This window comes from Pholis gunnellus (genome assembly GCF_910591455.1).
Source record: "Pholis gunnellus genome assembly, chromosome: 5".
Taxonomy (NCBI): domain Eukaryota; kingdom Metazoa; phylum Chordata; class Actinopteri; order Perciformes; family Pholidae; genus Pholis; species Pholis gunnellus.
Genome location: NC_136531.1, coordinates 19915719 through 19930317, shown reverse-complemented (window position 1 = coordinate 19930317; position 14599 = coordinate 19915719). Strand labels below are relative to the sequence as shown.

The window sequence follows — 14599 nt, the reverse complement described above, 5'->3', positions numbered from 1 at the left end:
AAATAGCAGGAGCTGTACCAATAACTCAAATATGCCAACATTTATATTGGACTAAAAGGTTTACTGTAATAACACCAGATGTGCAGTTTGCTGCTGGAATAACTCATTGAAAAAAAAAACAATTGTTTACAGTGCCATCAAAACTAGAATAATGTATCCACCTATTAAAAGAATAATCATCCTTTAACAAGTAAATGCAGCGGCATTTATTAGCATGCAGATGACCAACTGAATAGAAGGAGGTATAACTCTGTTCATCATTAATATACATACGTCATGTAATGAGGAACCCGCTGGACAGTAGATGTTTAAAAAAAAAAAAAAGGCCTCAAATCAATGTGGAAAAATTCAAAACACAGCTTTGTCTAGCTGGCACAACATTCCTACATAGCACGCACATACAATTTAGGGACTTGGTCACTGTGTACACACAAATGACTGTGTATGAGGAGCAGTTGTGCGTTACGATTGACTCATCTGTTGAAGAACATATTCATGGAACTTGGCAAGTATTTTTGTAGGTCCTCCTTTACATTCCAGAACAGCAATCATTTCAATTGAGAGCCCTTCCGAGCTTTATCTGAGCCAGTTTATAAAGTATAGCGAGCCACATGCAGTGCACTCAAACACAACCACTGTGCAATAAATCCAACCTTTAGACTTTATAGGAGGTGGGCAACGTCTTAGAAACGCCAAAGTCAACAACTACATCTCCGGTTCTATTTCCTATACTCATGCAGAATTCACATGATATATTTATGGTAGGCCTATATCATTGGATAACAATTATTGATGCATTAATGTGTTCATCATTTTAATGTTGCCGCTGGTAAAGATGGAGCGAAAAAACTACTTCATATATTTAAAAGATATTTATCGCTTCGTCATTAATCCTAGTTTATTAGTTGATTCATATTTTGTATTAAAAGTCTACATCTGCAAAGTAGCCTGACTAGTTTCTTGTCAAAATGTATCAATGATGTTATCCAAGACTCAAAGTGCAAGGGTATCTTTGTATAATGTTCAATAACTGTGTGCGGGGAAAAGATGTAAATACAGAGCAATGAAAGAAGTACTTTCCACAGCTGTGCCACACACTCTGGGAAACAAATGCTAAATCAAGTACAATATGATTCGATGAGGCATTAAAGGGAAGTGTGTGTGTGGGGGGGGGACAAAATAAAAACTAAAAAAAATCACATAACTCCTGCAAAAAGCTTGGAAAAATAATACAGACTAATAAGAGACAACTGCATCAGTATCCAAGGGTGGATTGTTTTCATTACTAAACTTTTTTTTTTTTTTCAAGACACTGCTTTCCTCGTGTTATATAAACACAAACTGCAGATAGAGGCTGTGAGCACCAGCAGTGCTTGGGGGGGATGAAAAAAGTCCTCAATCCATGGCCAGGCACTTCCAATTAATCTGATGGATTAGAATGCAGGAGCTCTATTCATTAGTGTGCAGAGCTGAGACTGTGTGTCTGTGTGTGTGTGTGTGTGTGTGTGTGTGTGTGTGTGTGTGTGTGTGTGTGTGTGTGTGTGTGTGTCAGTGTATGTAGCTTTGCATGTGTCTACCAAAAACCAGTAAGTAAATGCGTGTTTGTGAATGAGACTATTTAGGGAGAATTTGTCTTTGTGAAAGAAGTGTGTGCTCATTAGAAAGTTGTAAGGCATCATGGTGGTCTGGAAGTAAAAAGCAGCCACAGCTCGTTAAGCTAACATGGAGATGAATGGAACACAATAGTCACACTCTATAACTCTCGAACACACAGGTTACCTACACAGACCAACGGGGACACTTGAGCCCACGCAGTCTTTAAAATGTGGCCGGACATTATGCCACAAACGATTTATCTTATATGTATTTGAATTACAATGGACCGAGTCAAATTAATCTACATAACATAGAGATGAAGACAGATTCCAATGCTTCTACTGAATATAACTACTTGTTAATAACATTTAAGGCAAGGTGAGGTTTATTTGGAGAATCAAAAGAGAAACTTTACTGATGCACAACTACAAAACAGCTGCGTTTGCCTTAAACAGCCGTTAAAGTGTCAAAGTATATAACTGTGGCTAACTGTGCAGAGCAGGGCCGTCCTTCAATCCCCGGGTCCGCTAGTCGCATGTCGATGTGTCCTTGAGCAAGACACTTAACCCCAAAATTGCTCCCGTAGCTGTGCCTACGGCGTGTGTGATAGAATCTGAATTGTAAGTTGCTTTGGATAAAAGCGTCTGCTAAAATGACCGTAATGTAACACAAAGGGTCAAACGTGGTGATCGCGAGTCAGTCACACTATTGCAGGTGCAACTGAAAGGCCAGAGCAGGAAGACCCCGCCTGCCGGTTCCCAGTCAGCAACAGAGAGAGAGTTGTGTGTAGAATCCACCATTGTAGGGTGAATGGAAGCACATTGAACATGCTAATGCGCTTTTGACGGCATCATCCAGATGGAAGGAGGAAAATGCAAACCGTATTTGGGGATCTTCAATTTCATAGCATAAGAGATGTTTATTAATTTATAGCCTATTGGGACTTGTTGCCTTTCGGGAAAGTGTTTGTTGAGTGTTCGTACGGTGCAACACAGAAGTGGAAATTACTAAAGTTGAAAGTGGGCAAAATGCTTCCTCAGTCCCCAGCAAAAGTATTTTGTCTGTCTTTGACACTCTCACTGCTATTAAATGCTGTTACATGTCACCATTTTTGATGTAGTGTTAAAACACAGCATGCTGACATATACTTCTTTCTTTCCAATTTTAAACAGCCTCACTGCGGCTCACCTTCATAAATTCAGGCAGGTTCATGCTGTGGAGCTGTCTGGCACAACTTTAATCTGCTACTGGTCCAATTAATCTGATGGATTAGTGTTTTAAAGAGACCCATCTCTGTGAATGAGCTGAAAACATAGAGTCTTTTGGTCGTTAAAAAACAGGGAATCTTTCGTGTATGCGAAAGAATCTGACCAACTGGTAAATAAAAGAAATGTGATGGGAATGTAATGGTCAAAGTCAGTTTACTCAAATGTATTTATACATTTTACCACTTGTTAAGGCTACCATTCATTATTATGCTACGAATTTCCACCATAAATCACAGTATAAACAGGAAAATCATTAATTTCCTTAAAAGCATGTTTATCGGGGGTTGTCCAAGGCAATTGTGAAAACAATTACTATTCTATCCACCTTTTTATTTACCACATCCTGGGGTATAAAACGCTGAACGCACTGAATAACTTAAAGAAAAGGTCTATGCAAAATGTAAACTTAGTCATGAGATTATTCCTCCAGAGGGTCTCAAGAAAATAAATGTTAAAAGGTTAGCTCACTCAAAAATCTAAATATCAACGTTGGAAATCTAAACTATGTCTAGACCTTTACCTCCCCTGAGGATAATTTACGACAGTATTTGTTTCATTAGTATGTTCTCAGATCAAGATCCCGGGAATATAAGTGTTTACATTATTTCTAATACAAGAACAAAGATGTGAGTGTGTCTGTGTTCATGGACTCATTTGAATACATTGACATTAAAAAGCCTTGTTTATATAAGACCTGCATGAGACAGCCCATTTGTCAGACTTTGAAGCAAATTAAGTGTCTGCACCAATGCAGGCGTGTAATACGCATTTACATATACGCATGCATACACACAGAGGAGGGCCATAGGCATCCCACATGTTTATTATTGTATTAAAATGAGGTTGAGAACAGGCTTTCACAAGTGGCCGTCAATGGTTCCCTCAATGAGTCACATCCTAGAGTGCTACATGTCACGGAAAACATAAGCGACAAGAACGTTAAGTACCAATAAAAATGGAATAGTTGGCATTATTGGCGAGTTATGTTGACGCGGATAAAGCAAAGTATATGAGCAATGAGCAAACCTTGTCCCTCCTTCTCTTCTCTTGACCATACTATCGCTAAAAACAGACTGCTGTAGTGTTAGCTGTTAATAGCTGTGGGGCAGATAACCTTTATAAATAGCTATATTCATCCTTTTCCATCCTGTATCATGTATATGTGTGGGTATAGTGTGTGTGTGTGTGTTTTGTTTGGTAAAAGGTCAGGAGGCACTCAGACAGGAAGAGGGATAAATGAAAAGTCAACAAAGCAGAAAGAGCAGAGAGGAGAAAGAGTAAGTAACAGAGAGGAAGAGAGATGGAGTGGACACAGGTGCGTCATTTGTACAAACAGAGGATCGGCACGACTGTGTGTGTTGGTTACAATGATAGGCGATCTAGGAAGTGAACCTTGCAAGGTACTCTGGGTAAGAGTGCCGGCTAAATACCTGCAACGTAGAATGAGAGCAAGTGAAAACCAAAGGAGAGAACGATTGGTTGCCAGATTGAATCAGACCTGTAAACTACACACGACACTTAAACTGATGCATGAAGGAGCGAAGTCACGAGTCGACTGGAAATGTTGAAAAAAGGATTTGTAGATAATTTTAGAGTGGACAAAAAGGAAATTCATTATTTATGATTGATGGCTGGTTTTCAATATTAGAAGTTAAATTATTTTTTTTAGTGAAGGGAGAAAAGAGCAGCAACACATCAACGATTAAATGTCTAACTAACCAGACTTGAGAGCATATTGGGGGGGGGGATTCATCCGGCACAGCAAAGGGACTATGGGCAGGTTCACTGAACCCTTCATCTAAACAAATACGGTAGTCTATTTCAGGGATTCAGGTGATGCTTTAAAATCTCATTATATGCTCACTGTTTAATGCAGTTCAATGTTTGCACAGTCCGTGGAGAGTGCCGTTTAATTACCCAAGCGTCAATTAAAAGCATTTAAAACCAGTTTTCTTCGCTTTGAAAGAAAACAAAAACATTTCAGTGGAACAGCAGTGGATTCGCTCTTGAGGGTAAAGTGAATCCTACCATAATTAAGCAAACAACACGCGGATGTATGTGACGACATCACCAGGTGACTACAGTCACCAGCTTGGTGCGTTAAACCAATCCATAGTTGGATTTGTCAGAAATTCCTTCAGTTGGACTTCGGGTTGCAAAGGATTGACAAAGTTTTCAACGGACGTTAAGCTAGGAAGTTTAGCACGATTTCACTATAGAAATTCGTGCTTTTAGCTATAGTCGGTCGTATGGCATGTTTTGTTATTCAGATGAATTGTAACTGCTGCTTTCAGCCGATAGAGTTAAAGGGCTTCAGCCTCTGGAGGACTTGAACTTGTTTAGACAGCAGCAGCTGACTCTGCTGACCAGGAGAGTGGATCACATCACTCTACTTCTTGGATCTTTACACCGGCTTCCAGTGTGTCAAATCATTGATTTTAAAATACTAGTGTTAGTTTTTAAAAGCACTGGATGGTTTAGGGCCGAAAATACATTCATGAGCTGCTGCTGCTGCTGCTGCTGCGTTATGAATCATCACGGTCAACTTTGACCAAGGAATTTGTGCTGTGGAGTAAAAACTGCTCCACAAAAGAGGAATGGTTTGTATACAGTCATGAGACAGGAGTCAATGGTACAAACACGTCCTTAAAATGAAGTAGGTATGTATAAATGGTTATACCATTGTTAATTACAGTTTTCTGCTAAAAACAATGGTTCCAATCATTTCATGTGAGGCTGTGTGTGTGTTTGTGGAGAGACGGAGAGGTCAATGTCTACTAGTCTAGAGAAATATCCAGCCTAAAGGACCATTTATTTCTCTGCTTCACTACACTGTTCAATTCTCTCCATACCGGCTCAAAGAAACACCCAGATAAACACACGAGCATTGTCTGACTCAATCAAATCCATACACACAGACAGACAGAGGTGTGCAGGTAAAGCAAAATCTGAAGCAGCACTCACACTGACCGGCATCGACCACACAATGATGCTCTCTGCGAGCCAAAAGTCAAATATTTGCAGAGAGCCAATAAAAGTGACAGCTGTTTTTTTTTTTTTAAATCTGAAAGATTAGAAATAACGTAGAGAGGGCTGCTGCCAACAGCCGCTAAAAAGCCATCAACCAATCATGTGAAATCAGCTGGAAATATGATAATGTCATCAGTCAATAGTGTCAAACACTGTCAAACATAATCAAACACTGGCGGAAATGCTATAAAAAAAGAATTAATAAACCATTTCCTTCCTTAAGATGTCCTTCCTTTTAGGCTGAGACAGTTTGTTTATATTATAACTAGTCATAAAAAACTTTTATCATGAGAAAACTTCTTTCCTTTACTTTCTTCCCCTGACTTTCTTTTTTTTTTTTTCTTTAAACCTCCTCTCCCTTCTGACGCGGCTCAAAATCTTTTCAGCCGCGTGTGTGACTTTGAATTGTTTGATTTTTTTTGTGTACATAACTGTGTTTGTAGTATTTTGAGTGGGTTAGTCATATGTAGGAGTTTGGCTTAATCGTGTGCGCATGTATGAAGTTACCGCGTACGTAGGCTTGGCCCATGTGCGTATGTGTATTAGCGCACACATTTTGTCAAAGCACAACTGTATCTATGTCCCATTTCTTTTGTGTGTGTGTGGAAGTGTTTGAGCAAAAATGAGCGAACAGTATTTTCTTGGCTGCACAGTGAGACGCTCACTACAATTTCATCTGCTTCGTCGTGCCATTCATCAGTTGACAAATCCTTTCAATATAGTCTACCTGGCCTCGCTCGCTCATCATTTTAAAGGAATTACAGTGTCTGGGGAGAAAGGGGGAGAAAGAGAGAGAGAGAGAGAGAGAGAGCGAGAGAGAGGAGGAGAGTGGGAGATTAGAGAGCGAGGTGAGAGGAAGTAACACGAAAAGAGGATGGAAGTAGAACAGCAAAGATAAGGCTGGTATCTATTCAATATCATCTGCCCAGTTCAAGCTATTCACTGTTCACAGGGAAAAAGAAGGATTTAAAGCATAGGAGGGAGGACGAAGGTGGGGAAAAAGGTGTGAAGGGAGGGAGGACGCAAGACGGATATGACGGCCATTTACACAAGATCTAAAGAGGCCATCTCTGCAGCTACCTTGGTTGAGTGGCTACAAAATAGAAACCTGCCCTTCAAGATGAAGAACATGTGGTTGGGTTAAAGCGTGTAAGTCACTGGGGTTATCAATGAGGCTACTGCTGCGGAAGAGGAATGATTAAGGTTAGGCTACAAGGCCTAAGAGGACGGGCCTGTAGGGGGCTTAACAGGATAGTTATAGCATAATAAAGCCAGCCCTCAATGGGTTTGCATACTATAATTTCCCATAATAGGTTCGCATACACTCAGTGGTCTAGTTGTATACACCAGTGCAATCTAATGCAATCCAATACGACAGCTTTGCAATAACATCTATCTTTACAAAGTCATAATGTCCATTTTTGGAAATGTATGAATGTATTGGATTGCATTTGACTGTACAAGTGTACCAAATAAAGCATATGGGAGTCTTACAAACAATTGTGAAAAGGGTTTGTCTGATCTTAAAATACGCACACGTTTAAAATGTAACATGCATCTCTCTCAGTTTAATGTAATAAAGTAAAAAAGTTCCGTTCATTAGCTTCCGCTTATCCGGGGGTCAGCAGGCTTAGGAGGTTTTTCCGGACGCCCCTCTTCCCAGCAGCGCTTTGCAGCTCCTCCTGGGGAACCCCGAGGTGTTCCCAGGCCATACGAGATATGTAATCTCTCCAGCATGTTCCGGGTCTTACTAGTTGGACATAATTGGAAAACCTCTAAAGGGAGGCGTCCGGGAGGCATTCTGATCAGACGCCTGAACCACCTCAGCTGGCCCCTTTCGACGCGAAGGAGCAGCGGCTCGGCTCCGAGACAAGGGACAACCCTGGTGGCACTGAAAATGTGCTCGAGTATCCGGACACAGCTCTCATACAAGGACAGTATGGCTGGCAGCAACAACCCAGGTACCCCCGTATTCCCGCAGTACCTCACTCAGGACTCCCCAAGGGACATGGTCGTAGACTTTCTCCAAGTCCACAAAACACATGTAGACTGGATGGGCGATCTCCCATGACCCATCCAACAGACTTGCGAGGGTAAAGAGCTGGTCCGCTGTTCCACGGCCAGGACGGAATACACATTGCTCCTCCTGTTTCTGAGGTTCGACAATCGGTCGGAGCCTCCTTTTCGGCACCGTGGAATAAACTTTCCCGGGGAGGCTGAGCCGTGCGATACCCCGATCATTTTAAAATTAGGAACCACCACCCCCGGTCTGCCACTGCACGGGGACTGTAGCAGACCTCCACGCGACACTGAAGAGACGTGTCAGCCCAACAATGTCTTGTATCATTGCTAATAGTAGTCATTAAACCATAATATTTCCCAGGTTTTTAAGGGTTAGGCTTTGCCGTCTGTTCTGCAAACAGAAAAAGCTAAAGTGTCTGCTGTGTGTTACCATAATGAGCCTGGATCCACACCTGAGTGACATATCTTCTGAAAGCGAGACACGTAAATAGAGTTCAGTCAGTTCACCCCCACTATCAACAAGTGGCACTTCTACTGACGTTCTGATGAAAGGTCGCAGAGGTGGAAGTTCTCCATCACTGTAAATACCATCTTCTAAGATAAAAAAACAAGGTTGTGCATTAAATAAAAACCTTGTACTACATAGTGTTGCAAAGGTGATTCTCCACATCGTCCATCTTGTTGCTTTATTGCAGTTTGCCTCAACATGATTTGGGGAATGTCATTGCCGGCACTAGCTTTTCCCTGTATTTCTACTATATCTCCCACATTGCCTTTTATCAGGACAAAAACTATTCAAAGAAGCAACGGTATATACGCTAAAACAGAGTGTGGCTTTAAAAGTGGAGTGGTTTTACAATATATAGGCAGCTGACTGGTAGTGAAGTTGGTAAAGCTCTGTTGACGATGAGTCCCATCAGTAATAGGATTCCTGGAGGGTACTTGAAAGTGGCTCAGGGTATGTTTGAGGCAAGTCACTAAGATAAAAAAATCACTTTTCATTAAGACTTTAGCATGCAGTGTCTTTCACACGGATAAAGTCTTAAATAATGTGACAAATAATGGTTATACTTTGGTCGGACTCTTTTCATTGATTTGATAAACGGCTTTTGCGGTTTGCTAAAAATCCCAAACTATAAAACCTTAACTCTCTGGGTAGACTAGTGTACAACTGTAACAGAGCACACAATGGCCCCTCCGCCAGCTCTTCATCCTTTCTACTCCTAACTGGTATCATTTTGTTTTCTGCATGCTCAGTAATACATCTTTTATCACCTGCTCACCTTTGCATTTGAATCAGATGCCTATGGGTATTGCTCCCCACAGTTCGGGAATTCATTCTCTGTCTTTTATCTAAAATGCTGTTTCGACACTTCGCTGTGTCAAAAGCTTTAACGGCGCTCTCACCGCTCTGCTCAGCTCACACTAAGCCGAGCCGAAGAGAGGCGGCACGCAGGAAGGAAAGCAGCTGACCGCACTTCATTCTTATGACGACTATAACATGGAATGAAGACAGACAGAGGTGTGAGAGCGAGTGGAAGAAGGGAGGGCGTAGAAAAGAAGGGGAAGCAGTGGGAAGGAAAGAAAAAGGGAGAAAGAACTAGTGAGCAGATTGAAGAAGGAGAAAGCAGGACTTTCTCAGATGTAGTGTGAAGAGTGTGATAGGTCTTCTTTGTGTATTTGGATGACGTGACAACAGTCAAAGACAAAAGAAAAAATGATTCCTCTTTTTAAAATCAATTAGGATTTAAGTAGTCAGAATTCCTGTCTCCAGCAACATCAGCATCTCCGCCTGTAGATGGTCCTCCTGTCAGAATAAAAGTGGTTCAGAAGCAAAGAGGTGTCAAAGAGAGGGGAGTGGAGGGAGAGTCATAACAGGGGATGAGAGAGATGGGGTGAAGGCTGGGAGCTACATAGGATGAGGGTGTAACCTATTTGTTGTCAAACCGACTGAAAAATGACAGAGAGCCAACAGAGCCTGAAAAACAGAGTGCCCTGTACACAGAACAAGAGAGGGGGGACATGCCGTATGGAATAGAGGATGGGAGAAGGGGCAAGGGGGGGGGGGTTGTGTGATGCTTCTCTTTTTGTTCTTTTCTTTTGACTCTGTTGTGTGTTTGTGTATGTGTGCTGGCTACAGGGAATACCAATCCGTTTCCGTCTCTGCAGGAGCTGAGTTGACTTTTCCTACGACCCACGCATCACTCACTGTGGAAGGGTTTGTTTGAGTGTGTGTGTGTGTGTGTGTGCAAATGCACACGTCGCATTTTAGACGACATAATATTGGAGACACATAACCATGTTTCTTTATGGCAAAACTTCACTCTATACCTCTATCTCCTCTATCCCTCGTCCCATCCCCTCCCTCATTTTTTCTCATATTGTTGTTTCAATTTCACACGTGAGCGAGCAAACCTAAATGACCAGCAGAGAGAAAGAAAGGCAAGTAAAAAGAAAGAAAGAGAAAAAGAGTGAAAGTTTATCTGCCCCCCTCTGCTTGGTTTCAAGATGACTCTGACATGTCTATGAGGTGATATTAACACACAATGACTGCTCCCAGCTGTCCAGTAACACACTGCTCCTGCGTGTGTGTGTGCATGTGTGTGTGTGTCTTACTCGGGGCCAACAGCCTTACAGATATTCCTACGGTTGATCTCATACAGCCTCACTCACCACACTGTAAAACAGATTCATGTTAACCCTTTCAATGTTGTTTTTGCTGAAAACACACACAGCCATTGTAAAGAAGAAAAAAGAAAAAAGAATGATAGAACGAAAGAAAACAGAAAGGAATTCAGCAACCAAGGAACAAGGAAAGAATGGAAGAAAGGAAAGAAAGGGGGGAGAGAGGACAACAAAGATGGGAGGATGGCTGGAGGACAGAAAGAATGAGAGAAAATAAATGGATAGAAGGATGCGACTCATACCACTTGTCCATTCTGGGGATTTTTGTGGGCGTAGGGAGGACCTCTGATGTGATTCCACATCTGACCGGATGTCATCGCAAAGACTACACACTATCACGGGGAGAGAGAGAGAGAGAGAGAGAGACAACATAGACAGACAGGAGAGTGTGAGAATTAAGCGTGTGATATCATCCTGATTTTTAACTGAATTTGTCAAATTAATTCTTCTCAACGTATGACTGAGACATGAAAATGTAAGTGTTGTTAGAACAGACAGAACATTCTATTAATGACATCACTCCGCTCAATTGGTTTCCAGAGCAGTTTCACTAAACGTACAGTATGTCCCTGTCTTGTAAAGGTGGATATTTTTGGCAGAGCATATACAGTATTTAACTTCTCACAGTGGATTAAAAGGTTCCCACCTAAAATCCATTGTGTGTGTGTGTGTGTGTGTGTTTGTGTGTCATACCAGTGCAGCCATAGCCCATCCAGTCTTGTTGTATATGAATTCCAAGTTGTTCCTCCTCAGATACAACAGACCTCCAACCAGTGACACCAACAGAGCCAAAGCGATCGTGCCTGAATAATTAGGAGGACGGAAGACACGGATCTGGAGGGACGGAGAGAGATGAGGAGCAAATCAAGTTCACATTCCTTCAGTTACTGTCAGATCGTATAAATCTATACTTATACGTGATTATCTCAATGCAGCGGAGATTGCTGAATAAACATCCTTCATTCATGTTTTTATTCATGTTTTAGCTTAATGACTGAATAAAAATGAGAAAATAATCCATTCATCATTTTATCTATTTATGCTGTTTAGGAGATATACTATATATATATATATATATATATATATATATATATATATATATATATATATATATATATATATATATATATGTATACACATATTCTATACATCAATTGTTTTCAAAATCCAAAACTATTGAAAATGTGTTTAATCATTGATAAGCTGCAGCACATAAGGAAGAGGACTAAATGAAAGGAAACATTTTAAGAAGTTATAAAATAATGATAGTAAAAGTACACTGACAAATACATGTTTTTCTGCATAATTGTATGAACTAAAACAACCATAGCCCAAGTAATTGTATGACAACCTTTGTTTTGTTACTTGTGTACGTTTCTCACTCGCTCTCTCTTTCTGTCTGTGTGTCTGTGTGTGTGTGTGTGTGTGTGTGTGTGTGTGTGTGAGGCCATAAAGCCAAACTGACAACATGCTGTGTTTGCTATTAACAGATGCAAGAGTAAAATGGTCCGACAGACAGAACAGTACATGTGTGTCACCAACACCGATTATGTCACCGATGAAAATGTGTGTACCATCTGCTGCTGCTAAGTGTTACTGAATAAAAACTTCACGAGGCAGAATTCAGATACATACTGTACGAGTCAGCAGCCTTAGCCCGAAACTTAGTATGTGTGTATGAGAACATATGAGACATGTGAAGATGCATCTCCAATGTTTCCCCGTCATCTCTGACTCTGGCAGTGGCCAGGGTGTCTCCAAAAGTCGCGCACAAGTAGAAAAAATACCCTCAGGTGGCAGCAACTTAAGCATCTAACGCCCTCCTGTGATACACAGAGTTCCTACGACATGGTCAACATTGCATCTGCCCTCACTAAGACCAAGGATGCCTTCAGACCTACCTGTTTGGTACACACACACACACACACAAAAAAGCACTAATGGGTTTGCCCGTTTGGAGTTTTTATTTTTAAAACAGTACTCCCAAAGATTTAGCATTGCACTCCCATAACATGCAGCAGCACTCCCCAAGGCCTGTAAACAGACTTTGATGTTTAAACTTGGTGGAGTTACCTTTAAGGGCTGTATGAAAGTGCTCCATCACACGGTGTTGTGCACTACCCAACCCTGCCAAGACCTAATTAAAAGGCGGGTCTCTAACCACCTACCAGCAGAATCTGATGCAGTTCATTTGAGGTGCAACAGACTTTATCTATTTGTATCATTTTAACTTGTATTTATTTGTTTTTTGAAATATTGATCCTTGACAGTCAGGGGAAGGATCAATATCATAACTGATTTCTATAAGCAGTGTACATATGAACGCAAGATCAACACCTCAAAATGCACTATTGCACAACAAAACACAACACTGGAATCTTCTCAATTTGTTGTGTTTTCCTTTTAGAGCTTAACTATTGAATATAGTTATTCCTTGAATAAGTTTGCTGTTTGTATAAAGCATTTTAGTTGTATTCATTTTTTAAATCCCTGATACTTCAACCGAGGGCCGGCGAGTTGCCAGGATTGACGTAAACTAGTGGAAACCCTGGGGATGTTTTTTTCAAATTCTTTGTACTATTTGAGCCAAAGAAATATAGACAATTAGCAATACAGCAGTGAATAAAAGTAATAAAGCAAAACACTGTATGTCTCTATAATGCAGATGCATATACATGCCCAGATACATCTAGACCTACATACAGTACATATTGATTATACACCTACACACAGCTCAACAGACAGAGATGGAGTCTCATTCCCAAGATATAAGAACTGATAAACACTTGGTGGCCGCAGGGGAGCCACCTACAGGGGATACTTGGCAGCCACAGAGTAACTTGTGTGGCCATCGGGCCATGGTTCATGTTGAACCTTGTTATTCTTTGGAAGAAAAATGGAAAAAATTGGGGTTGTGTGTACCAACCGTACATCTTTTGGCACACGAGTGCGCGTTTCTTGCAAATGATGCCTGTGTGAATGAGGGCGTGGTACCTGAACATCTGTGCGGTCTGCAATCCACTTGGCCAGCTGCTCGGAAGCAAAGCCGATCCTTTGCAGGTCAAACGTATCGGCTCTCTTGGGCTTTCCCTTAGCCGGGAAATGCATGAAGGTTGGAGCACTGTTCATGTTCAACTAGAGGGAAAGAGGAAAAACGAGGGCGGGGCAAGTTAATGTTATCTCTGAAAGCAGCATGTCATCGCTCATCATATCTTAGCTAGTATCGTAGGTTCACCTCTAGACTGATTATCATCATATGGCTCAAAGTTTTCACCCTCTTTTGGTAATGACTCCTTGACTGAGGCCCTTTTTTATAATTAAGTTTCTTTGATTTACTCCAAATATGACCTGCTTTGTTAAATATAAGAGGGTGAATGGCAGAACACATCTTTCAGTTAAGAATGCCTGTTATTTTCTGGACTTGCTATTTATCTATGCAAGGAGAGCCAGTATGTCATCATTTCATTTAGATTATTTGTTTACATTTCGATAAGCGCATTCAACTGCTGTTTCACACTAGAAAGTATGTATGTATTACTTTGCGCTTGGAGCGATGCAATTCTTTTGCTGCCGGCCTAACACGGTCATATTTGCATGTTTAGAACATTCAGCAGCCGGCTAACAATCCAATAAATAGTACATCACAGTAGTGACATAAATGTTGACACAGTATGCATTCCAGCAGTGTGCCGTTACAAACCTAGACCCAACACACACACACACACACACACACACACACACACACACACACACACACACACACACACACACACACACACACACACACACACACACACACACACACACACACACACACACACACACACACACACACACACACACACACACACACACACACACACACACACACACACAGCTCTGTTAGAGAGTGATGCCCAAAGTAGGGATCTACAACTAAAAATTAGGGATGCACAAATATCTATGAATTATAATGTGATGCAAATGATGTTTTATCATGCAGAGTTATTCAGTTGTTG

The 14599-nt window shown here is 41.2% G+C and overlaps 1 protein-coding gene across 2 annotated transcripts in view; it reads right to left on the bottom strand.

Moving 5' to 3' along the window:
• The window catches only part of tusc3 (tumor suppressor candidate 3), a 62375-nt gene that overhangs the window by 18107 nt on the left and 29669 nt on the right, over nt 1–14599 (bottom strand). For both annotated transcript variants that reach the window (XM_079158905.1, XM_079158904.1), the window contains 3 exons: nt 13596–13736; nt 11295–11435; nt 10844–10933 (listed from right to left, as the gene is read on the bottom strand). In XM_079158905.1, coding sequence (XP_079015031.1) covers nt 10844–10933; nt 11295–11435; nt 13596–13736 — 372 coding nt within the window. The remainder of the gene's footprint in view (nt 1–10843; nt 10934–11294; nt 11436–13595; nt 13737–14599) is intronic.